The sequence below is a fragment of the Lissotriton vulgaris genome, chromosome 10, assembly GCF_964263255.1.
Source record: "Lissotriton vulgaris chromosome 10, aLisVul1.2, whole genome shotgun sequence".
In the NCBI taxonomy this organism is placed as follows: Eukaryota; Metazoa; Chordata; class Amphibia; order Caudata; family Salamandridae; genus Lissotriton; species Lissotriton vulgaris.
The window spans coordinates 168,657,266-168,684,609 of NC_141698.1; the positions used below are offsets into that span (position 1 = coordinate 168,657,266).

The 27,344-nt window shown below is 45.0% G+C and overlaps 2 protein-coding genes across 2 annotated transcripts in view; one reads left to right on the forward strand and one right to left on the reverse strand.

Annotated features, from left to right (window-relative positions):
* Positions 1 to 27,344, reverse strand: part of LOC147684910 (uromodulin-like) — a 566,426-nt gene that overhangs the window by 242,620 nt on the left and 296,462 nt on the right. The window contains exon 10 of the mRNA XM_086940797.1: positions 16,375 to 17,193. Coding sequence (XP_086796923.1) covers positions 16,375 to 17,193 — 819 coding nt within the window. The remainder of the gene's footprint in view (positions 1 to 16,374; positions 17,194 to 27,344) is intronic.
* On the forward strand, positions 17,480 to 26,691 carry LOC147684911 (uncharacterized). Its single transcript, XM_086942272.1, has 3 exons — positions 17,480 to 17,492; positions 20,279 to 21,335; positions 26,682 to 26,691. The coding sequence occupies exons 1-3, from the start codon at positions 17,480 to 17,482 to the stop codon at positions 26,689 to 26,691; spliced, it is 1,080 nt and encodes a 359-aa protein (XP_086798398.1).

The following is a 27,344-nucleotide window of genomic DNA, read 5'->3' on the forward strand; positions in this document are numbered from 1 at the left end:
GAGTGAAATGGCCGGCTAACTATAACACCCCTGATACCTATGTTTTTTTCTGTGAATTGCTAAGGTTTTTTAAATGCTAATTTCTAACTATAACGACTCTGAACCCTATGGTTTTTTCAGTGAATTCCAATGGTTTTTAAAATGCTAATTTCTAACTATGCCTACAAAGTTATGACATGTGAAGAAAGAGGATGAAAAGTGCAGCAAGAAGCAAGACAAATGCAGAAAGAGGCTACAGAAGTCCAGAAAGATGAAGAAAAGTGCAGGAAGAAGCATCATCAAAGGAGTCTACTTTACTCTCAGCGTACTCGCTGACAACGATTCAGACCATTCACAGCGTCTTTTACCCAGACCATTTGACGGGAGATACACCGGTCTACATTACAGGGTCAATATATGGAATTCTGTTGCACTTAGCAGGAGTTTTAAATGCTCACCAGATCAGTCAGGTCAGAATTACAACTGGCGGAGAGGGCATTGATATACAAACAGGAGAGCCTGACAGCCCTCAAGAAGTTGTGGGCTTACCCTATTGACGAAACACGTGTTGGCTGGGCGATTCGGATTAAAGACCAAAGAAAAAAACAGAAACTAACTACTCTCTTTCTTTGATTGTATTTAATTACTTGTTACATTATGTACATGATTAATGTGTGCGCAGAGGATAAGCGTTACTTGTAATTAGGGCTCCCGGTTTTATGGTATTTTTTTTTTACATTTCCGTCTGTATTCATCTATATTTATTATTGAGCCTATTTTATCTGTATTTATCCATATTTATGTTGTGTTTTGCGTATAAATGTAGTTGTAAAACTGTACATTTCCATATTTATTTAAATGATAGACGCGTACTCATACTTTGATGTCAGTCCTGTTTTAACTAAGTTGTCAAATTTTACATAACAGTACATCCACTGACACATATTAGCATTATACTACAAATGTATGTTGACAAATGCAGTTATTTAAAGAAATGTCATCCTGTTTTTTCATTTACCATGCTGTCTATCTGCTCAACTGTTGGGCTACAATTCATGAAAGCATGAAAGACAGCACAAAGAGTCACTTAAAAGAAGCACATTTTCTGTATTTATCCATTTAAAAAAAATAAATGCTGACAAAAAGCACCTTGTTTTCTGTCTGTTTTTGTCTGTAAAAATCGGTAAAAACAGAAAACAGGGAGCCTTTCTTGTAATAGACCTTACGGTTGATGTATTAGAGGGTCTAGGGTGTTTTTCCTCGCCTTTAGCACTGCTGAAATTACAAACCTGCTTCTTATTTCTACATTACTCACATTTCTTGGGTGCCAAGTGTATCCTAGTAACAATGAAACCCCAATATTACTTTAACCTAGTTCAGAAGGTCTCTGGAGCTTTTCGGCCCGTTCTGGATCTAAAGTTGGTCAACTCCTTGGTTTGGGCTGTTCACTTCCGAATGTTGACCATTCAAGCAATAATTCCTTTGGTCCAGCCAGGAGATTTTCTGGCCTCTTTGGATCTCAAGAACGCTTATCTTCACATCCCTGTTGCAGCCTCCTCTCAGCGATTCCTGTGGTTCGTGGTGGGTAGTGCCAATTTTCAATTTTGTGCTCCACCCTTCAGCCTCAAGTACTCTCCGAGGCTTTTATCAGAGGTCCTGGCACCGCTCATGGCTATCCTTCATGCGGAGGGGGTGTTAGTTCATCCTTATTTGGACAATATTTTGCTTCATGCAGTGGAGGAGTCTCTGTTGGTCGCTCAGGTTGAAAGAGTCTTGGAGGTGCTACAGAAACACATTTTTTTGGTGAACTGGGAAAAATCTTCTTTGGCCCCCCTTTCAGGACATGGTCTTCACTGGGGCTCGTTTTCAGACTCTGGAGGGTCGTGTTACTCTGTCCGAAAGGCGCCTGGTCTCATTACAGGCGCAGGTTCTGGCCTAGATGTCCAGGAGGCTCTCCTGGTGGTGGAGTGGTTGATGGTGCAGTGACATTTCGTTTCAGTGGTGGTTCTTGTGCCCGGGGCCTAGTTTCACCATCTTCACCTGGCCAACTGGATTCTGGCTGTGTGGTCTCCGGGGGCCCAGAATCTGTTCATTCCACTGCAGATAACAGACCTGGTCTGGGAGAACATCTCCTGGTGGCTCTGCCAGCGTCATCTTCTGTCCAGGATCTCGCTGTCACCCTCAGCTCCGCTGGTGACTTCGGATGCCAGCCTGTCCTTTTGGGGGGCATGGCTGGGGTCGGAGTAGGTTCAGGGGTGCTGGTCTCTACAGGGATCCCGGATGTCTTCATACTGGCAGAAGTTGCAGGCGATGTGGCTAGCTCTGCTCCATTTTCAGGATTCTCTGCGGGGACAGATGGTGTTGGTTCAGACGGAAAATCTGGTGGCAAAGTCCTATGTCAACCAGCAGGGGTGGAACCAGGTCCAGATCCCTGACCTTAGTGGCCAGAGACATCTTCCTGTGGGCTGAAGACTGGGTTCTCGGACTGTCTGCTCTATACATTCAGGGGTGGAGAATGTTCATGCCAATTTATTGAGCAAGGACATTCCCTCATCCAAGGATTTCTCCCTACCTCCCGGTTTGTTCAGCCAGTTGGTGGTTCGTTGGGTCACCCCTATGGTGGACCTGTTTGTGGTCCCGAGGAATGCCAAGGTGGGGCGGTTTTGTTCCCTGGGTCAGTGCCTGCTCTATGCTTCCCCTCCATTCCCGTTTGACCGTGCTTTTCTGGTTTGGGTCCGGAGGGAGCGGGCACAGGTGGTGTTGATTGTGCCCAAGTGGTCTCTTGCAAATTAGTTTCCTCTCCTTAGCTTGTTGAGTTGCGATCTGGAGTGGGTTCTTCCTGTTGTCCTGCTTCCGTTGATTTTGCAGGCTCTTCCCCTGGGTACCTTAAGGTAGTTGCACTTGACGGCATGGCAGTTGAGCGGAGGGGCTTAGTCGGGTTGAGGGTCCCTGATCAGTTGGCTGTGATGTTTCAGGCTTTTCATAGGTCCTCTATGCTTCTCTCTTATACAAGGCATTAGAGAGCTTTTTCGGCCTGGTGTGCTTGTAAGGAGGTTGATCCTACTGTAGCTAACCTCTTTTTGGTTATGCAGTTCCTGTAGGATGGGGCTCAGTTGGGTTTGCCAGTTGCTTATCTGTGGGTGCAATAGGCAGCCATTCAAGCATTGAGGGTTTCCTGGTGCATTTTGCATGTTGAAGGGGGCCTGATGCCTCAGTTTTTCATGGTCTTTTGAGCCTTTTTCCTCTGCCTGTTCATTCCTTTCCCAGTTCAAATTTCCAGTTGGTCTTGGATGCGTTGTCAGGTCCTCCTTTTGAGCCCCTTGAGGGTCTGGAGTTGAAACTCTTGACTTTCAAGGCATGTTTCTTGGTCGCCATCACTTCCGCCAGGAGGATGGGTGAGCTGGGGGCCTTGTTCTGTAAGTATCCACTCCACAAGATATTTTTGGACCGGGTGGTGCTGGTGCCAGTTCCGTCTTTTGTCCCTAAGGTTAATTCGGCTTTCCATCTTAGAAGGGAGGTGATTTTGCCTGAGTTTTGCCCTGATCCTTCCACGGCTGAGGACTGTCGCTTGCACTGTTTGGACTTGAGGCGGACTTTGCTGTGGTATTTGCATGTAGTGGAGTCCTTCCAGAAGGGGGGGTTTGTTTGTTAATTTTGGTCTGGCTAAGAAAGGGGAGAAAGCATCCTCAGCTACTTTGAGTTGTTGGATTCAGTCTAAGGTCCTTTTGGCTTATGAAGTGAAGGGGGTGGATCCTCCTCTGGGGGTATGGGGTGCTCTTCCCGCAGTATGGCGGCTACTGTGGCTGTATTGGAGGGTACCGCTGTGGTGGAAATCTGTAGAGCTGCGACTAGGTCTTCTCCTTTCATTTTTCTGTGCCACTATCGGATTACTGGTCTGGAACGTTTGGATAATGTCCTGGGCCACAGGGTCTTGTCCTCTACGAAGGAATTAGGGGTTTGTATTGTGATTTGGGCTCTGTTTTTGCTTGCTTTTTCCTCACGTGTTAGGAAGGAAGGCGAGAGAGGGACGGGAGGTAATGCGTCCATTACTTACTGATAATGGCTTTACTCCCAGTCCTACTACCTCGCCTTCCTTCTAGGTCCCTTCCGCCCTCCTGGTGCGATCCAACCGAGTTCTCTACTCGACTCGTTTATGTACAGAAGGTGGTGGGGCGGCGGTGTTTTTTATAGGCTGAGGGTGGGTCTGGTGGAAGCAGATGGCCTCACGTGTTAAGAAGGAAGGCGAGGGAATTGGACAAGGAGTAATGCCATTATCAGTAAGTAATGGGTATATATATATATATATTCACTGAAAAAACCATAGGTTTCAGACCAGTTATAGTTAGGAATTAGCATTTAAAAAACCTATTAAATTCACTGAAAAAAACAGAGGTTTTACACCAGTTATAGTTAGCTGGAAATTTTACTGACATAAAACCATCGAAATTTCCACGTTATAGTTAGTTGGACTCACTATAACTTGTGCGCCTGCAATGCACTGCTGATGACGTCACATATTACATCACTCATGACATGGTCAGTGACATCACTCATGACATCACTGATGACACCATCCAGTGAATGTATGTCTTTCTGAAAAATAAATATGTTTTATATATGTATATGTAAAGGTCGATGGAAGAATAAATGTTTAAATAAGTGTCTTAATGGATGTTTTTTTTTAAAAAAATTGATTGGTTAACTGGCTTATTCAGTGTATCTTAGTGAATACATATATTAGCGAGTATTGTTTAAATATTTAAATGTTTGTATCAGTGTTTCACTTTGTGTATAAGTGGCTGCATGGGTTGGTTAGTAGCTACATGTGTGTGTATATGGGTTATTAGATGTTTTTTTTAGTATCAGTATAAGTGTCTGTATGGTTTGGTGGGGGTGTTACTTAGCACATAGATGCATCAATGACTGACTCACTGTTTGTATGTGTTTTGAAGACAGCATATGTGCAGGACTCTATGGGTGGATGAGTGTGTATATGTGTGTGTTAGTGAGTGAATGACTGTCTCACTAGTGTCTTTATCAGTAACTACATATGTTTTAATCTAGTATATGTGAGTATTGATGTATATAAGTGAGTATATGTGAGAGTGAGAGATTGTAAGAGTTCCTGTTTAAATAAGTATGTGTTTCTATAAGTGATTGTTTAAGAGAGTAAGTATGTGTAAGTTTCCTTAGAAGTAAGGTGGTTGTGTGTGTATAGCTGTATATGCAAATAAATGGATGTTCAATAGTTTATTTGCATGTGTGAGTATGTGTGTGAGTAACTTTTGGATGACTGTCGGTGTGTAACAGGATGTATAGGTGTTTCACTACATATGATGAGTGTATATGTGTATGAGTGACTATATAGAACTGTTGGTGAATGAGTGGATGTGTATATAGATGGTGGAATTACTGAATTGGTTGTTCTAACTGGTATGGGTATCTCCATTTTTTTTAATATGTTAGTTTCTATTTTTAAATATGTGTTTCAAGGGTTACATTACACTGAAAGGAGGTCTGTCACTCTGTCACAAGGATGGTGTCATCAGTGATGTCATGAGTGATGTCACTGACCATATCATGAGTGATGTAATATGTGATGTCATCAGCAGTGCATTGCAGGCGCGCAAGTTATAGTGAGTCCAACTAACTATAACGTGGGAATTTCAATGGTTTTATGTCAGTAAAATTTCCAGCTAACTATAACTGGTGGGAAACCTCTGGTTTTTTCAGTGAATTTAATAGGTTTTTTAAATGCTAATTCCTAACTATAACTGGTCTGAAACCTATGGTTTTTTCAGTGAATTTCATAGGTTTTTTAAATGCTAATTCCTAACTATAACTGGTGTGAAACCTATGGTTTTTTCAGTGAATTTCAAAGGTTTTTTAATAGCAAATTTCTATACCTAAGTAATGTAATATTTTTTAAAATGAGTCCTATATTATATATTTATGTAATGCTATTTTTTCATATATATTTTTTTTTTTGCCCTGGAGCGCTCCCGGTGCGCGTACCTCCAATTTATATAAAAATGCTACATTTTTTAAAAAACTGGCTTTCTTTTTTTCTCCAGGGTATGCTCCCTGGTACGCTCCCCGGTGCGCGTACCGGGCGCTCCCCGCGCGAATCGAAAAAAAACAAAAACATTTTTTTTGCCCCGCGGGGCCCTTTTTTGGCCCCCACATCAAACCTAGCGGGTCAGGGGGGGTCTACTCTGCCCCCTTATGGTCTTTTCCCCCTTTGTTTTTGGCACCTCTTGTGTCTCGATCCTACCGAGACACAAGATGGCGGCCACTCCGGACTGTTTGGAATGTTTACAGACACCCGAGAGCCAATCAGCTTTCCGCGCGCGAACTCGCGTAGCGCGCTGGAGCGCGCCCCGGTGTGCGTACCGAGCGCTCCCCCCGTGCAAATCGAAAAAAAAATCTTTTCGTAGCCTCGCGCCGATGTGGACTTGGACGTCATAGAGACACGGCTTTGCACGCGACTCCGCTGACGTCACCGATGCCTACAATAGGCCCACGCCGGCATGATGACATCAGTTCCGCCCTTTTTTCCGTGCCATCGAGGCACACGGACGGACCAATGACAGTAGAAATATACATAGTATACACAGTACACAAACATCAAGGTAACACACATAGTGTGAAACAAATGCAATAAAACATTTGAAATAAACAACACCTTGACAATAAAGAAAATACATTACAGTAACCCTGGTATAGAAGAGTGGGCAACGGGGAGGCGGGCGGGTCAGTGAGGAATCCACAGGCAGAGATAGTATCTACCAGAAAAAGCGTTACCGAAGGTAAGTAACTTGTTCTTCTGATAGATACATCTGCCGTGTGGATTCCTCACCTTGTGAATAGAGTCCCACAGCAGTCCCACTCCTGGAGGAGGGTGTCCACTCTTCTAAACCAGGAAATCCTGAAGGACAGAGCGCGCAAAGTGGCAGTCCCTCCTCACCTCGGAATCCAAGCAGTAATGCTTCGCGAACGTGTGGAGGGAAGACCAAGTTGCCGCCCTACAAATGTCCTCTAAAGGAACACCTCTAACCAAAGCTGAGGTAGACGACTTAGCTCTAGTAGAATGAGCCCTTATACCCTCTGGAGGTTCCTTACCGGCCAAAGAGTAGCAGATCTTTATACAAAGTACGATCCATCTTGACAAAGTTATTTTATGGACCGCTCTTCCTCTTTTGCAGCCAGCAAACCCAATGAAGAGCTGGTCATCCAAACGACAGTCTTTAGTTCTGTCCAGGTAAAAAGACACCGCCCTCTTAGGGTCGAGACGGTGCAACCTCTCCTCCTCCTTGGAAGGGTGTGGGGGAGGATAAAAGGTAGGGAGGGCAAAAAAAAATCCTCTATGCAGCAAAATGTTTTAACCAAGCATTATCAAAAAACATGACACAAAGCAACATTAAAAAAACGCAATCTGCTTCCAAATCTTCTCCATAGAGCATACAAGTCTCTACCTAAATTAAATGAATCATTTCTTACCTTTACAAATGCTTTGGGAAATTGAGAACAGTGTCAGACACACACACCAATTTTTCTTTAGCAGAGCAAAAGGTATGCACTCCAGACACTGCAACCATGACTGGCACAGAAAACCTCTAATTCTACACGCATATGCCTCATGTCATCCAATAAAAACTCTTCCCTCACTATTTTCAAACCAACACCCTTCCCTCTTCAGCCCTTTCTACCTGTTACCATAGCAACTGCCTCCTCACTGAACTCTCAGGTTTAAAAGTTTATTCTACAATGTTGCAAATCAACTCAGCAAGAATGTTTGACCTCTCAATACACCAGCTTATCTAGTGCAATGTTTCTTTAAATTACTTTTTCTTAACCATTCAAATGACTTCTTTCACAGAACACAACCATGCACCCTAACTTTCAGTTTTCAACTATCTGAAACCACCAATCATTGCTTGTGATTCAAGAGCAGTGAAACTCCACAGTTATTTTTTTGTAAACTCCTACTGTTCCAACTACCATTTCATTCCTACACTTCATCTGACTGCACCAGAACCTTCTCTCACCATGTATTCTGTCTGGATTATTGGACATAGCTATATCCACTGGGCTCAAAGGTATGCAGCTCACAGAAATGTTCACAACCTTGATTTACCAAATGTGGAAATCAAGTGGATTGGCCAGAGAGGATTGAGATGTCACCAATTGATACCATTGGTGAAAACCTTTTTGCATCTGCCAAACCCTGACCTCTTAATAGTGCACTGTGGTGGAAATGACTTGGGCACTTTGACTGGGGTAGGTCTGGAAATGCTTTTAAAGGACACCTTTGGTCAATTGATGACACTTTTTCCACAAACTGCCTTGGTATATTCCAATATATGTCAAAGACAGAAATGGAACTGTCCAACCAATTTTGTCCAATTTGAAAAAGCACGGAAGCATGTGAATAAATCTGTTTCTGCTTACATGAGAGACTATGGAATGGGTTCAATATACAACAACAACTTGCGTTTCAACATGCAAGATATCTACAGAGGAGATGGTGTGCACTTCTCAGATGAGGGGAATAGAATATTCCTCCTGAATTTAAGACTGTGCATTGGAACCTACTTATAGGTACCTAAATCAGCCACAGAACCCAAAAGCTCTTTTCAGAGCTACCCTACCTCTGATCACTCAAAATGATTATCTTCCTCTAACTTTTTTCACTATTTTTCACCAAAGTACGCTCCCCGGTACGCTCCCCAGTGCGCGTACCGGGCGCGCCACCCGCGAAATTTTATATTTTCTTTTTTTTTTTTGCATATATGCACCTCCTAAACTCCCCTCAGAAAACCTAGAGGGTCAGGTGGTGTCTACCGTGCCCCCTTTTACCCATTCCCAACGTTGTTTGTCCTCCATCTTGTGTCTCAATTCGACCGAAACACAAAATGGCGGACTCCCGTAGCGCTCCCGGCGCGCGTACCGGGGCGCGCACCGGTAAGCGCTCCCAAAAAAAATGTGGGAAATAAAATTACATAAAAACCACTGGACAGACTTTCACCAAATATGGAATAGACCCTACTACATAGCAGTCAATACCATTTTCCCAAATGTGATGGTATTCCATTGAGCCATTTAGGCTGTAGCCCTGTCTAAATATCCTGAGGTAAATTACATGACAAAAACACATATGAAAGTGTTAGAATTTTCAACCAATTAAAATGTTACTTACATTTTTTACTTTTATGTGCTGACATTTGATTGGTTATGTACATCAATATATATGAAAAACAAGAGGGAAACACAGCCATTTTGACTAATACTACCTAAGGTACATTTGAAAAGATTTTTCACAGAAAACGTCAACTCCTTTGAAAAAGGTAAGTTAATATTTTTGAAGGGGAACTATGTTGTGCACTTTAAGTTAATTTGGCAAAACGTTTTCGGATAGTTATATACTGTCCCTCTGTAAGAGTTAGAGATTGAGATAAACTTCTCTGTTATAATTATGGATTGAGTTAGGCTTCTCTGGTATAATTATGAATTTACTTAGGCTTCATCACATGCACTTTTAAATAGTTCTACTTCCTGCCTCAAACCATACACTGCCAAAAAATTACTTCACTGTTAAAAACTCAAAAGTACCTGTCTGAACTTAAACCCAACAGTACCCTTACTCTACTGATATAGTTATTTTATATGCAATTTTCAGAAAGAAAATGGAAGGAGAAAAACAATCAAATGTTATTTCTTTCGAAGTAAAGGTGGAAAATCCAGAAGAACAAAAAGATGAATTTGATTTCATGGATGACTCTTTGGACCAACAGTTAATAGAATGTTTGGAACAAATGGAATCATGTACTAATAATTATGAGGAAATGTCGGACAATATTATGTTACAAGTTTTATTGAATTTTGAAAAATAATCAGAAGAATAAATTTATATTTAATAATTTTAAATTGTTTGAGACATTATTCATTTTTATATGTAATTCATGAAGTAGTACCAACAGGAATATATTATAAAAATGAGACTCATAGTATACTGTGCAACTTTTTTGTGTTACATAGTAAGTTTACTCATAGTTACTTCCTTTCTCCCACTATATTATCTACAATGTGTAATATACATCTCTTTTTCATCATAAGGGAGCAGGATACACTACCCATCAACCACTAGGCCTTCTCAGGAAGTGCTTAAATTATCTGTTTCTGCTTTCTTGACAGACTATGGTATGGATTCCATATACCACAATAACTTCTGTAACAACATGCAAGATATCTACAGAGGAGAAGGTGTACATTAAATTTAAGGGACAGATTTACAAGCCCCTTGCGCCACCTTTGCGTCACTTTTAACATAGGAAAAGTGACGCAAAAGTGGCGCAAGGGGCTTGTAAATCTGCCCCTAACTCTCTACATTGGAACCTACGTGTAGGTACTTAAATCAAAAAAAACAACAACAATTTAAGGGGCAGATTTACAAGCCCCTTGCGCCACCTTTGCGTCACGTTTAACATGGCAAAAGTGACGCAAAAGTGGCGCAAGTGGCTTGTAAATCTGCCCCTAAGTCTCTACATTGATACCTACATGTAGGTACTTAAATCAAAAAAAAAAAAAAACAACAAAAAGATTTTTTTTTTTAAAACAGCTACATTTTTTTTAAAACTGTCATTCTTTTTTCCCCATGGTATGCTCCCCGGTACGCTCCCCGGTACGCTCCCCGGTGCGCGTACCGGGCGCTCCCCCCGTGAAAATCTAGGGGATCAGGGGGGTCTACCCTGCCCCCTTTTGGTCATTTCCCCCTTTGTTTTTGCCACCTCTTGTGTCTCAATCCTACCGAGACACAAGATGGCGGCCGCTCCGGACTGTTTCGAATGTTTACAGACACCCGAGAGCCAATCAGCTTTCCGTGCGCAAGTCGCGTGGCTCGCCCGGTGCGCTCCCCGGTGCGCGTACCGGGGCGCGGCCATAGATATATATATTTTTTTAACCTAAATTACTCAAAATCCACTGGAGCACATATCTTGAGACATAGCAAAGGCACATCGGGCTACCAGTCCCTACAATTTTGCCAAGTTTGGTGGAAATCCATTCAGCCGTTCGGGCTAAAGGTGAGGTCGACCGCCCTATGGAAATTAACATGGGGAAAACACGTTTTGGGACCCCTCTTTTATCTCGGCCCCCGCTTCACGAATCCCCCCAAACTTTCAGGGAAGGACTGGAGCGCCGCGAGGCTAATTTGAGTAAATTTTCAGGCAGATTCCTCAACCGACGCCAAAGTTATTCACAATAGAATGTTGAGATTTTGCATTGAAAATAATCCTAACTATAACTTCCTACTGGCGACTGCCAGTAGGCTATATATATATATATATATATATATATATATATATATATATATATAAAATGAAAGAGATCAAATATTTAATACTCAAGAAAGACACTTCATTGAGGAATTGGCGGAAATGGAAACAACACAAACAGAAGACGGTGAATCACACACTGAATCAGAAAATGTAACAGAAGTGAATAAAACTTGTACTACCAATTTCAAACCTCGCTCAAAGTTTGTCCCAATTATGCCAAGAGATGGAATAGACATCTACCATGAACAAATCACGAAAGAACTGAAAGACCTTAACATGGCTATAAACAAACCAAAAAACAGGAAGAAAAGAAAGATGGAAAAAAGATATAAACAACTAATGAGCAAGCTATCTAAAAATAGACAAGTGGTGATACGAAATGCTGATAAAGGAGGCAATCTAGTTATCTGGAAAAAAACAGACTATTTACTAGAAGCCCAGAAACAACTTATGGATCAGGACTGTTATCGCAGATGTGACCAAAACATTTTGAAACTGACAAATGAAAAATTATATGCCAAGCTACTTGCGTGGAAAAGCAAAGGTTTGATAAATAAAGAAGAATTTCTATTTTTGAAAAATAACACCCCAACAACTCCGGTGCTATATTTCATACCGAAACTTCATAAAAATAATCTGAACCCACCTGGCAGGCCGATAATTTCTGCGATAAACAGCCTAACAGAACACATGTCGCAGTATATCGACCACTTTTTACAAGAACATGTCCAACATTTACCCTCATATTTGAGAGACACAGGAGACTTTTTGGCCAAAATAAAAGATATAAAGTGGCAATCAGATTTCCTGTTGATAACAATGGACATTACCTCGTTATACACGAGTATTAGTCACAGAGATGGCATGCGGGCTACAGAATTCTATCTCAAACAAAGGGACGTTGTTTATGCTGAACACAGCAAAATGTTATTAGATATGATGGAATTCTGTTTATACAATAACATCTTTCTCTTCCAGCATAGCCTGTACCAACAGATAAGAGGCATAGCTATGGGAGCAAGTTTCTCCCCTAGCTACGCCTGTCTCCATATGGGGTGGTGGGAAGAATTGATTCTCCATCGTAACTTCAACAACATACTGAGTGACCATGTAAAATGTTGGTGGAGATATATCGATGATTTGTTTATTATATGGCAAGGCACGAAAACAGAGGCTGAAACATTCATTGATAAACTTAACCAAAATGACATCAACTTGAACTTTACTGCAGACATTAGCCCCACAAAAGTAACATTCCTAGATGTTGAGGTTTATATAGAACATGGCAATTTGGAGACAAGAATACACAGAAAGCCAACAGCTGTAAACTCCATCTTACACGCAACCAGCCATCACCCAAAACATCTAGTAGAAAGCATTCCATATGGTGAAATGTTACGAATCAAACGCATATGCAGCACACCGGAAGAACTGTCTAAAGCACAAGAGTCAAGCAAGAACAGATTTCTAGAACGGGGGTATTCAAAAACATGCATTGAAAATGCAATAACAAAAAGTAACGAGGTAGACAGAAGTTCACTTCTAGAATCAGCCCTAGCAAAGACAAACACGCAAGTATCAAAAACAGAGATACCAAAAGATGACGAATTCAGAATGATTGTAAGCTACAACAAACAAAATAAAGAAATCGGTCGAATTATTCGAAAAAATTGGCCATTGGTAAAAAATGACCCAATACTAGGTCCACATTTACCAAACAAGCCAACGGTCACTCATAGGAGAGCACCAAATATGAGAGACCGATTAGTAGTGAACAATCCAATAGAAATCCCCAAAAAGAACTGGTTTAACCAGAGACAAGGATTCTATAAATGTCAAACGTGTAAAGCTTGCTTAAATGGAGTGAATAAAAAGAGTTTTACCTTAGCATTTGGGAAAGGTGACCAACAAATCAAACACATGCTAACGTGTAAAACGGAATACGTGGTCTATATCCTCGAGTGTCCCTGCAATTTAAAATATGTGGGAAGCACAAAATTGCAGGGACATAAAAGAATATTGCAACATATACGTGCAATTAAAAACAAAGACCCTAGTTACCCAGTTGCCGGTCATTTTAATGAAAAACACCAGGGAGATGTTAAATTACTTAAATATTACCTCATTGACACAATACCCCCAAGTAAGAGAGGGGGGGATCAGGATGAAAAATTAAGAAGATTAGAAGCCAGCTACATATTAAAGCTAGATTCTAAGCAACCGTATGGGCTTAATATAACTGAAGATCTGTATACAAGCCTATAAAAACAGTCAAAAAGTAGGTAATAATAACATTCTTAAAATGGAGTATATCAAAACAGACAGAATAAAAAGATATACCCATAAACAATTTCTCTTGGTAAACTTAAATGAAATCCCAGTGTATCACGATAAATAGAGCCTCAACATAAAACAAGAAATAGAAAATAAAAAAAGTTTTTATTGGTAACTGTTTTTTAACAAAACAATTCATATATATAAAAAATTATGAACTGTAAGTCGCAACACTTTTTTAGGGAAGTTTTCTTTTTCTGCTTTTTGTCATCAGGGTTTACACAACAACACTTTTTCTTCTTTACAAAACCATCCTTATCAGAGGCTTCTGAATAGGATTTTTTTTAAATCACATTATAATCTGTCCTGAGTATATAAGCGGCTCCAATAAATCAATCCCAAAGATAATACATATATGTAACATGAAATTATGAATAAGCATTATTTTGCACATGCGTTCTTGCACGTCTTGTATAAAGAAGAATAGAGCTGTAAAGAAAATGAGTTTTTTTAACGAATGTATATATATTTATTTATATTTATATATTTATAATACTCTCTATAATCTGTTCTATGGTATTTATACCGTGATCAAATGCACTTTATTGCAAAATTTGCACAGGAACAAATGTAAATATGACTTGTACATGTATATATCGTTATGTGAATGTATCTTATGGTATTTAGACCGACATGAAATGTCGCGCAAAAATGCGTCATAGAGCCTACAAATGTTACAACAACCAATGTACAGATTTGTAATTACTAGAGCACTGTCACTTTAAAATTGCATCACCAAAAAAAGAGAAAAAAATGCAAATGTTGGTATATAAGAAACCAGGTGACCATTTACTGTGTCATGTGATCAAGGTACGTCAGTACCGAAACGCGTAATGGCCGACTGAGTAACAGCTCAATAAACCGACAATTTTTCCACTTACTTGGGTCTGTGCTCCATGTGTCTTTTCGGGAGAAGAGAGCGCCTGCGTCCTGCTTGCGGAGTGGAGTGGCAGAGATATATATATATATATATATATATATATATATATATATATATATATATATATATATATATATATATATATATAAAACACCCACCTACACACACACAAGTCATGGAAAAGAGTAAAAAGTAAGTTATTGATATCTCTGGGCCTGAGTCATAAAGGTGTATGTAGATTTACTATTTTTCTGGTATTCACAAACTACAACTTCAATTTTACTAGCAGTATGTTTACAACTTTGGACACTAAAAAATCAGGGCGGAAAATTCTGCACAAAAAAAATAGAACTTTCAGAATGTACTTTTACATTTTTATTTTTTAACCCACAAAGACTCCAGAAGAACATTTGGAAAGCTGCAGCAGGTGCAGGTTTCCGGACTTACTGCTGGCAGTGTAATGTGACGTCTCCTTTGAACTACTATTACACTGTACACAGCGTAGATTTAAAAATAAGGGGAGTTATGCCTGTTGCACAAGTCTTTCTCTACAGGAAAATGTTCTTCCCCATGAAGAAAACCCTACCCTAAACTCCCACCAAATTTGGGGATGATGTATTCCTATTCCATCTTGGAAGGGCCGCTACTCCTGCCCTTGGTTGGCTGAAATTCCAAACCATTTTCAGAGTAGGAAGAGTATGAATGAATGTGCCCAAAAGTACATAACAGAACTTTACTGAAAAAAACGCAGTAAAGAGTCAGATATGTTTCTGCAAACACAAAGCTATACCCCAACCTCAATTCACTAGTTGCGCCATGAAATGCATGGACAGCCCCTCCGCGCCCTGGACCATAGTAACAGAGCATGTTGCATGCCATCCTGTTTTCTCACATGGAGTAGTTAATAAGAAAGATATTTAACCTAACCCAGAACACAAGAAGATAATTCTGTTTCATAAGATCAAATCAAAATAACTAAGACTTGTGAGTATGGACCCAGTTGTTATTTTTTTGGGTGAAGTCATTTTATACCTGAACGTGTGAGACATCAATCAGTGTTTCTTCAAGTCATTTAGCTCTATCCATATTTCACAGGGTCCCGTGAAAATATTTCACGGAAATTGCATCATAATGACAGCATCTGAAGAACTTCAGCATCGCGCCCGTTATTAGAAACAACTGCCTTTATAACCCTGCATTACATCATTCACACCTTTATCATTACATTGCAAATGTAAAATTTAACCTGCTAGCACTCTGCAGGCCATCTTTACTGAAGAAAACACCTTATCTCGCAGAAGAGGTCTATTCACTTGGATGTAATCTCAATGCATTTCTCTGGGCCCCTGTGTCTATTTCTGATTAGCTCCCTTTGCATATAATTGTTATAGATGACAAACTGGAATACTGAACAGTACATGGAGAACCGCAGAAAATAATTTGCAATACATTTACTTTGTTGAGGGAGGGAAGAATTATCATGTCTCGCACGAGAACCAAGTCATGGCCCTACTTTCAGTCAACATGGAAAATAAATGGCAACACCTGTGTAAATGCTATGTAGAAAATATGTACCTTTATACAAAACAAAACGTTAAGATTGGTCATAGACTACTTGACTCCCACTACACTGATGCCTCTGATAGGTACTAGAAACATTGCACCGAGTTCAAAGATTGTATGTTTTCGCACTAGGCATGTTTGCTTTACTGAGTTGACGACGGTATTGAGAGAAAACGCTCGAACTATTTTAATGTGTACTGTTCTGTTTGGGAAGCGCAATCACAAATCACCTGTCAAATCATTTTACCAATATATTAAAAGCTGTGAATTAGTTGTACTTACCAGTGCAATAGGATATCTCACATATACCCTCTGGTGTACCTTGTAGCTTGTAAACATAGAATCCTGCAGGACACTGCCTGACCTGTATTGTGAATGACCACACACAGCAGCTGTCCGGTTTCCACCAATACCACCAGTCATACCACGAGGCACACGCAGTCCTATTAACAATGCCATCTTCAGTTGTCGGGTGTGTCCCATTCAGCCACACCGGAGCCGCCGTATTGCATCTATAGGGTTGTACGCAGGTCTCTGGCATCCGAACCCCGCCGCTGCCTGTGAACCGGTACCATCCATACAAATAATTGTCACAATTATAAGATATGACACCAAAGGACGAGCTTCTCCTGTAATCATTCAGTGTGGCGTAGCTCTCACATGGATCAAGGCAGAGGTAGGAGTCAGAGGTTTCTGTGCACTCATTGCCAAAGGGACAGGGGTTCGGATCGCATGCACGCTGGCGGCAGTAGTATCCGTCTCCCAGATACCCCTCATTACACCCACAGGAATAACCGCCATAGTAATTGGAACATGTTGCGTTCCCATCACACTGGTTCAGGTCAGGGCCAGAACATTCATCAATATCGATACAGCTTCCTTCGGTTGCTTGGAAGCCACCGTAGCAACGACAAACATAGGAGCCAAAGGTGTTTTCACAGTAGCCTGCGGAGCAGTTATTGGTCCACCAGTAGGCGCACTCATCGACGTCACTGCAGCTGAAGCCGTCACCAACGAAGCCGTCGTTGCACGTACATTCTCGAACGCCAGCGACTTCTTCGCAGGTGGCATTGGCAGCACAGGAAGTGCAGTCGTTTGTGGCTGCGGGAGAAAGAAGACGGAAAACTTTAATCCATGGCTTTCTGAACGTTCAAAGAAATGAGTGTGGTAGGCATACCAAGAGTTTTCGGGAATTAATATATTTCGGGGAACATGTTGATAAACTGTCCAAATCGCACACAAATGTTGCTCTAAGTTTGCAGTTTATTCTGAGTGCTCCAGTAAAAGACTGAGGTGATACTACATATGAAATTACCAATACAGGAGGTTTTTGTTTGTTTCTTACATTTGGTACTACTATTTCATTATTAATGCTACAGTTTGGAAAATGGGACAATGTGGTAATGGCCTCATGTTTGCCCCACTGCGAGCCGCAAAACACGAAATCGCATTATTTGAGACGGTAAAAATGCTATTCCTTATGTACAAACACCCAAACTGCAAGTCTGCAGAATCGCAGTTCAGGTGTAGTAATACGTATTTTGAATGGAGGTTTGGGGAGCAGCCAAGGGTAGGGAGGTCTGCCCCCCCCCCCCCCCCCCCCCCCCCGAGCAGATTGGGAGTGGCGTGGCTGGTCAGGTGGCTGGCCATTTTCTATAATTTTGGGCTGCATAGATTGTAGCCCAATAACAGCCAGATTAAAGGGATAGCCGGTGTCTCCTCCAGCCACCATTTTAGGTATGTTGGCCTGGGGGCTGGGAGCATTTTGTAGTGTAGAAAAAACTTTTCTCCCCCCTCCCGTCCCAAAGGTCAATTGGATTGCATGGGGGTGTCTCTGGGTGCAATGTTTTTTGTGCGTCTAACTTTGATTGGGACAGGTGTGTTAAGTGAATTGCCGCTTGGAACAGGCGCGTGGCGGGGTTTGAAAAGTTGGCCAGGGTTGGCAGAAGTTTTTTGCAGAGGCCGCCGCACCCGCCCGAAGGGTGGGGGAGACTCGAAGGCCGGCACCATAACCCCCGTGGTGCCACCAGCGGGGGTAAACTGGTTCTGGGCGCTTCGATGCGCACAGGAACCAGCGGAAGCGGGGTGCGCACCAGCCACCCGACCGGAAGTGACCTGTTGACCTGAGCGCCCCCAAAGGGCGCCCAATGGTCAACCTGGCTTTGTTTGAACCCCCCAATCAGGGGGTCTCACCTGAGACCTGCATGGAGGGCTCAGGAGGATTTAAGCGACGCCGCCCTCCCAGCAGAAGCACATCGCATTCGAGGAGCTGGGAGAACGGCGCGACAGCAACAACGACTGAAGAGGAAGAGAGGCGACGCGGCGAAGGACGAAGAGGAAGACGGCAAGGCTCCAGTTGAAGATCAAGGTCGTCATCACGAGGACGCCTTACGGAGCGCGGCGCGCCGTGCCAGCTCCCCCGAAGCAGCAGCAGGTAAAAACCGCAGCAAGCTCAGAGCCCGGGATAAGCACACGCAGCTAGCTGTGCCTCCAGCTGACGGCCTGACGCAGACGCGGGAAACCAAGAAGCCAGACACCAGTGCGCAGGGACTCACGACATGTCGGAAGGCCAACCGGACGAGATGGCAGAGGTGCTGTTGAAGATCCGAGAGTTATCGGCCATCCACGGCGACGACTGGCTTCACCCCCACCTGGGCAAAGGGAAAGAGAACAGACCGGTAGAACAGGCGGACGAAAAGCCAGGGCCTTCCGCACCCAAGAAGTTGAAAAATACGCCGATGAAGAGAACATCGAAGAGGAACCCTCCGAGGAAAGTGCGGCTGAAACCCCTCCCGCCGAGACCAGAGGGCGGCGACCAGAGCGAGACCACCGACCAAAAGAAAAAGGGTGAGCATATTAGCAACATCGTAAGGGAATGTCTAAAATCGCTGGCGCCGGGGCTACTTAATGGCACAGGGCAGGGGGTACCAGGGCCTAGGGAGCAGCGCGCGGAGGAAGCGGCAGGTCTCACGTGGCATATGGTCGACCCGGGGTGGGCCCGTCAGACAAGAGTGCAAGAACAGGTAAGCTTGTCCACCCAGGGGGAACAAATCTCCCCACTACCCGGTTGGGGTTACGGCCCCGTTTCGGGAAGCCCGCCTCCGAGTGGGGTAGTCAACGATCATTACATCAGGCCATCCCCTGGTCCGGCGTCCCTGACTACGAAAGCCACCGGCTTGGCATGTCTCATCCCCCTAGCGGTGAAAGAGAGGATATGGCGCAAAGAATTCATTGACATATTTTCGCTGCTCGAAATACAGCTAGAGGGACTTGATCTAACCACGTGCGACAGGAAGGAAGAGGACAGGAGAGAAAGGCGTGGGGCCAGAAAGGAGCGCAGTTTCGACAATTGGTTAGATGCCTTTAGAATCATGGCGTGCATTATAGTGGAAAGGTTCCCCCATTGCGCGGCTGACTTGTGGCTATACGAGGCCAATATCCACCTAGCACAGAGGCAGTTCCCGGGGGATGCCTGGTTAGAATACGATAAAGGGTTTAGATTAAAAATGCAGAGGCACCCCGAAATGGAGTGGAATGAGGAGGATGTCTCGGGTTTCATCCACAAGATGCTCACAGCCAAAGATGTTAGGGCCTGGGCGGGAAAAAGCAACCAGCCCTTTCGGAGCTCCTACCAAAAGGGGAAGAGCGGTTCTTATCAAAGGCGGTCGAACGGGAGATCGTACTCCCCAACCGCAACCAAGGCGATCTGTTGGAGATACGAGGCGGGGGACTGCTCATGGGGCTCGTCTTGTAAGTTTCAACACGCATGCGCTAGCTGCGGGGGCAAGCACGCCACCGTTGCGTGCAAAGGTTCCAAGCACGAAGCGAAAAGAGAGAAGAGAGAAAAGAGCAAGAAGCGTTAGCCCCAACGCAGGGAAAAGGGGGGACTGGTGGACATTTGTAGGCGCCGGCTGGCCAGATCCCCCCATTGTTACGCAACAGCTGCGCAGATTAACAAACAAATACCCGAACAAAGCGGAGGCCAGATCACTGGTAGAGGGCTTCGAGCAAGGCTTTGTTATTCCATTCCAGGGCCCGCTCCCCTCGGCGGGAGCGAGTAACCTGAAGTCGGCAAGCCAACACCCCGAAGTGGTTAGCGCCAAGATAGAGAAAGAGTTGAAACTGGGTAGAGTTGAGGGCCCCCTCCCAAAGGAATTGCATGAGGGCATAGTCATCTCCCCGCTAGGCGTGGTCCCCAAGAAGGAACAAGGTCAATTCAGGCTGATACACCACCTATCGTTTCCGGAAGGTTCCTCCGTGAACAACGGTATCGACCCCGAAGCTTGCTCAGTGAGTTATGCGTCAGTCGACGACGCTATCGAGCTGGTTAAGGCGACAGGCAGAGGGGCCCTCATGGCGAAGGCCGATATTGAATCTGCGTTCCGACTATTGCCGGTCCACCCCTCCAGCTTCCATTTATTGGGTTTTCAATGGGACGAGGACGTGTTTATTGACAAAGCCATGCCCATGGGATGCGCAATTTCATGCGCATACTTTGAGCAGTTCGCCACTTTCTTAGAATGGGCGCTGCATGATGGGCACCAGGAAGGTGGAAAGCTGCACTACCTAGACGACTTCCTGTTCACAGGCCCGGCAGGGTCCTCAGTGTGCGCAAGCTCATTGGCAGCCTTCGAGGAGCTATCTAGGTCCCTAGGGGTCCCCCTCGCAAAAGAGAAAACTACAGGCCCGACCACAAGTCTCACGTTCCTGGGCATAGAATTGGACTCTATAGCGGGAACGGCCAGGCTGCCTCCCGACAAGGTGAAAGAATTTCGCGAGGAAGTATCGAAGCTACGGGGTCGGAGCAAGGCCACCCTGAGGGAAATCCAACGAGTTATAGGGAGACTTAACTTCGCGGCTCGGGTTATCCCGCCCGCCAGGGTATTCTCAAGACGCCTAACAGGGCTAACGGCCGGCGTCACCCACAAGCACCACCACATCAGGCTGAGCGCAGGCGTGAAACAGGACCTGCAGGTGTGGGACGAGTTCCTACAGGATTTCAACGGGGTGCTGATTTGGAGGGCAGGTTGGGTAACGGCCGAACAGATAGCTCTTTACACAGACGCGGCCGGAAGCCTTGGCTTCGGCGCGGTCCTGGGAAACAGTTGGTGCGCCAGCCAGTGGCCGGAGGAATGGCATGCGCAGGGGCTCACCAGGAACATCACGTTTCTCGAGCTGTTCCCGATCATTGTGGCTCTGACCATTTGGAGCGAGAAAATAAAAAACCTGAAACTCACGCTTTGGTCAGATAACATGGGAGTAGTACAGGCCATTAACAGAGGCGCAGCGAGATGCCCGGACATGCTGAGGCTAATGCGACGGTTAATTAAATTGCAGCTGGAAGGGAACCTGGAGCTGAAAGCACGCCACGTGCCAGGAGCAGAGAACTCAGCAGCAGACGCGCTCTCACGGGCCCAAATGAAACGTTTCAGAGAACAGGTGCCCGGGGCGGACAAGGAGATGACCCCCTTTCCATCGTCCCTTTGGGACCTGGGGGAGTAGACTTATCATGGCTAATAGGGCAATCACTTACCGCAGAGGCCAACAGAAGGTACAAGACATACGCGGGCACGGTAATGAGAGTGGGGGGACTAAGATCGCTGGAAGACAGGGCAAAAACTCGCACAGCAGTCGAGAAATTCGTGCAATGGGCATTCGAGTCGAGAAAAACGAGATTGTGGGCCCAGGCGCATTTGTCCGCCATCGCCCATTTTGCCAGGCTTTACACAGGCGAGGACCCCACTACCTCGGCCTATCTAAAGACGGCCTTAAAAGGCTGGAGGAGGGTTGAAGGTAGAAAGAAGGACGACAGGCGTCCCATCGATTTTGCCAAACTGGGCCAGCTCCTTGGAGCCCTCACGGGCTTAATATCGGATAAATATGAGCTGCTGCTGTTTAGGGCGGCTTTCACGACGGCTTTCTTCGGAGCATTCCGTATCAGCAAGCTGGTAGCCCCCAGCAAATTGGGCCCAGCGCAGCAATGCCTGCAGGCAAGAGACATTAAACCAATAGAGAGGGCAGTCAAATTAACGTTGAGACAGTCCAAAACGGACAGGGCAAGGAAGGGGACGACGATACGTCTCCATTGCATCCCAGAGTCGGGGCTCTGTGCGTTATGCTGGTTATTTAAGTACATGGGGGCTCGACCAGCTGGTGAGGGCCCTCTCTTCATACATAAGGACGGGAGGAACCTGAGTAAGTTCCAGTTTACAGCCATAATGCGCCAAGGCTTGGGTAAAGCCGGGTATTGCGCGGCATCGTTTGCCTCTCACTCCTTCAGGATCGGCGCAGCGACCTCGGCAGCGCAGCATGGCATGCCAGAGGACAGGATCCAGGCAGTGGGCAGATGGCGCTCCAGGGCGTACAAGTCGTACATACGCCCTCACCTCATATAAAAAAAAAAAAAAAAAAGAGAGAGAAAGCCACGGGGGGGGGGGAGGGAACAAGAGGGATTCGCCTTGGGATGCGGCACGGCAGGGTGACAGCACCCCCCTCCCTCTCCTAAATGCACACGGTGCGCAGATAAGCCACCTAACAGAATGCTTTCTCTCGACAGGGGGACGCCCGCAGCTGGTCTGGGTGGTGGGGCACTCATTCGTGTCCCGGATGGAGTCTTGGTGGCGGCAGGGGGGCCGCAGCATAAACAGGCCCAAAGTGACGTACATCCGGTGGATAGGGCAGCCAGGTATGAGATGGGAGCAGCTACTGCCGACGCTGGACGACCTCATGGCAGATTCGGCCTGGTTGCCCGACGTCCTGATCATCCACCTTGGGGGCAACGACCTGACCCGGCTAGGGCGAAAAGCAGTCGGGCAAGCCATCCAAAGGGATCTCACTAAGACGGCAGCGTGGCTGGGACCCACGACGGTAGTCTGGTCCGAAATGATCAGCAGGAAACATTGGAGAGGGGCCGATTCCAACAAGGCCGTCGACAACGCAAGAAGGAAACTAAATGTGGCAATGCACAAGTTTTGGCTCGCCAATGGCCTGGAATCAATTTGGCACGGCCTCATCCACCCGGGCCACCCGGAGCTCTATGGGCAAGACGGGGTACACCTATCCGAGAAGGGGATGAAGGTGTTTTGGGATAACTTGTGGAGTGCAATGTCACTCGCAGGTTGCATATAAAAAAAAAAAAAGGAAAAGATATGGTGAAAGGTGGGAGCCACGAACCAGGTGCAGGGGGGGGAGCCGCAGTGAGGCGTGGGCCTCCCTGCGGCGTGGCGGAAATCCTACACTGGTTGGCTAAGAAAACACACCGGCGAGCGGTGTGTAAGAGGATGGCCACTCACTTTTGAATGCCGCACGGCAGGGTGACGTGGCGGCATAAAGGAGGGGAGTAACAGGAGGAGACGGCACTCGCGGCCCAGACCCGGCTGGACGGCAGGGCGCAATTTGGTAGCGAGCTGGGGACCTAACTCCCGACTGGAAAGCTCCCCTCCGCAACACGCAAAGGGCGTGATCAACCAACCATTGGAGCACCAATAGACTGGCAACAAACTGGTTTGGGTACAAGCCCCATTTTCGAACTAAGGAGGGCACAAAGAGACTGACACCCGCTATCACAAGAGGGTGTCATAATGTGTAATATGCCAATTATGATTGATAATTATGATTGATGAGTAATGTTCGCAAAATGGAAGATTGCTTGAAACCAGTTTGTGTTATTAATATGTCTTTGGTTATTAATAAACTGCGGCCAACAACGACCACTAATGATACCAGGTTTTGTTGGCTGACATTATTTCCCACCTTTGGCAACAGCAGAATGCGGGGGCCGGTAAGTATGGAGACTGGGGTCTCCGCTGAATAGGCACATGGGAGGGTTATGGTTAGCGTTGGAAGTTGGGAACTTGGGCAGGAAAAGGGTAGGCAGGTAGTTTAAGGTTCAGTTGTAGACGTTTTATTAGTTGCAGTTGCAGAAAGGCAGGCATAGGATGTTGGTTTTTTAGAAGTGCATAATTTTAACTGCAATACATTGTAATGCTGTTAATATGTTATTGGCAGGGTGTTGGCATGTTTGAGGGGATCGTAGAGGCAGGGAGTGGCATCAGAGGTCCCTTATCGGATGTATAGTGAAGTTTTAGTTTTGTAAGACGATTGCCAGGTGTGTTATTGTAATGTGCACTGGTTTCAATAAAGTAGCCTTTTTCACACACAAATTGGTCTCAGTCTGGTCTGCTCCCCTCTCTCCCAAATCACTATTCATACTCTTTGTTCATCTCGATCTTTTCTTGCTGGTGCGATTCAACCTGATGGCTTTGTTGCCTCTGCTCATATTATTGGGAAATAAATCATCACAGGGAAATTGAACACCATTTTATTTACCTTTACTCACTCCTGGGATCTGTTATATTCTTCTTTATACTTTATAATGGCACCTATAAAAATAACTCCAGCTATGAAAGGCTGGAAGAAAAGTGGAAAAGCCCATACACAAACAATTGTGTGGTATAAAAAAGGCCTTCTGTGTATCTATATCCTCTCCTATTACAGCCTTTATCAAAAGGCTTCACTTGTATGTCAAGGGTTGAGACATTGGGAGTTTGGAGGGAGTTGGGCATGCCCGGTCTCTCCCCAGGCATTTCAGGCAGCTGATGGGGTCCCAGTGACACAATGGGTTGGTGACAAGGGAGGGAGCAAAATGTAGTTAGATGGGAGTGTTTGGTTTGACGCGGCCTCTTTGACCATCGTCACAGAATATGTCACTTTACTCCGCACAAGTTTAAAATCCGTGCCATTACCATGCATTTTTTACACTTCAAAATATTTTACAATGCAGGGCTTTACAGTGCATTCCATTACAACTCATTATCCATTACAACGCAATTTACTATTGTGACTCCATCAGGTCATTGTAATGGTGAATGCAATGTAATGGTTTGTGGTGTTAAGCCCTGTGTTGTAAAGGTTTTTGCTGTGGAAGAAATGCGGGGTAATAGACTGAGTTGTAACACAGTCGTTGTAAAGGATGTTTACCATCGTCACACCTGGGAACAGGTAGTGGTAGGATTTTTTTCTTATAGTTAGACCAAAGTAGTTGGTTGTTGCCATTGGTTTAAATTTAGATATGTTCTGGTCATGGTGGGCATCTGTAAAGTAGTCGCTGCCTTGAAAGTTTTACAAGAGGAGGGTCTTGATGATTTGCTGAAAGAAGGGCTGCTTGAGCAAGCCCTGAGAGCGCACTGGCTGAGGGGGTACAGTGGGGGTGATCGCATGTTTACCTCCATGTACGAAATATTTAAAATGAAAGAGAAAAAATAAATTTGTAGTGAGGACGTGGAGAGATGAGCAAGAAGCATATACAGTAACTCCTCAATGTTGACAAAAAGCAGAGAGCCTACCTCAGGCATGTTCGGCTGAGGATGTGTCTTAGCACGGTGCAGCATGTTAAACATGTAGGAGTGGTGGATCTTTAAGAGAGCAGGTGTGCAGGAGAGTGCAGAGAGCAACCTCCTTTCAAGTGGTGAGAGTGCCAAAATGCGATGTACACAGGAGGGGGCAGCTGTCCTGCAATGGCCATGGCAATGAGCTATACATTAAACGAAAGCCATTGGCAGTGATGAAGAGGGCGGTGTCAAGCAGCAGGGAGCTTCACATAATAATTATTCCTGATGAAGAGGATGACTTAGTTTATGTGATATTAGATAGGGGATGTCTGAAGAAAATTAATAACTTATTGGGGGGAAAGTACAAGGATTAGGAGGAGACTGCTGAATTAAAACACATACATGTTAATGAAAGGCAGTGCAGTCCCATGATAAACAAATTCTATTTCAGGACAGGAGGCTCCGATTATGCTTTCTCATTTCTTTAATGAGCCCAGCAGCCAAAGAAACAATAAACTACATTACCCAGAAACACATGGGCAACAACCATAGAGTCAGGGGTATAAATAGGCATATAGAGAGTCACTCTTCCTCTTTCTTTGCTGCTCCGCAGCCAGTTAAGTGCTCTCTTGCTTTTGTTTACTATTTTGCATTACTTGACTTTGTGCTGTGTGGCTTTGTCATTGTGTGCTTTGTTGCGCTGTTGCCGCGTTATCTATCGCGCATTGTATTGCCTCTTGCGGCTTTGTTGTTCTCGCTACGGTGCGCCCGTGATTTTTGCCGATTTGGTCTATCGGCGCATTTGGGAGCGTGTGCTCACCTCCCTTTTGGCAGTCAGGCGCTTCGGTGCCTTCGCTGCTCCTTGTGGAGGGGATTACTGGGGTTGGTAAAGCTTGCGATGCCTGCGCGAGCTCTTCCTTTCAGCTGAGAGGTTGCCGGTGTCTCGCGCTCGCGCATGCGCATAGAGGCATTTCCGGCGCTCCGTGTCTGTCAGAACCGGAGCACTTTGAATGCAGTTCCTTCGTGTCTGCCTCGCCCACTGCCTCCAGTTAACCCCTTCAGAAGCAGGTTTCTATTGAAGCTCCAGGCAAGGATAATCAAGCATAGGCTCTGCTTAGAGTGTATTCTTTTGTTTGGCAAGCCTTCCCTCCATTCTTTACTCGTTTTGTGAAGCATTCTTTTCTTGCTTCTTGGCTTGCTGTGAGGTTTTTGCACTCCCCCTGATTGTGCCTTCGGCATATTTCAATTTTTGTCATCTAGTGGGCTGTGACTTGCTCTGCTTCACAATGGCAGACAATTATTATGTTGATGACAACGACTATTATGATGAGGAGGCCTCTGATACCCTTGAACAAGGATTAGTGGAGGCTTTGGATAGGGGTGTCCAGCACTCTATGAATAGGGCCTTGGTTCGAGCCATTACTCCTCTTAAGCGCCATTTGACCAAATATGCGCAGCAGCAGGGTTGGGTCCCTGTTTCGCAGTCCTATGCCTCCTCTCCAGGGAATCCTCACGCGTCTGCCTTTCAGAGTTTGGCCAAGTCCATGTCCACTTCCACCTCGAGAAAAAGGACTGTGGAGGCCGAAAGTGAGGACCATCTTTCTTCTTCCTCCTCCGACCATCTTTCCCCTCCTCCAAAGAAGAGAAAGTGCAAGGAACACTTTGTGGATGCCCCTAGTCACCCCCAAGTTCTTTCCTTTGACCCCGCTGACATAATCCACCCTAATTCGACGGCTTGGCTACCGTCCCCAGCTGTGGCGGAATATGTTCAGCAGCATATTAGGCAGTCTTTTGATAAGGACGTCCGGGCGCGCCTCCGCTCTGAATGTCCACGGCCAGACCTGTCAGATGGTTTGGCTGATACCCCTGAGGTAGATCCTACTATGCTGACCTACTTGCGGAAATTCACTAAGGATCCCAAAA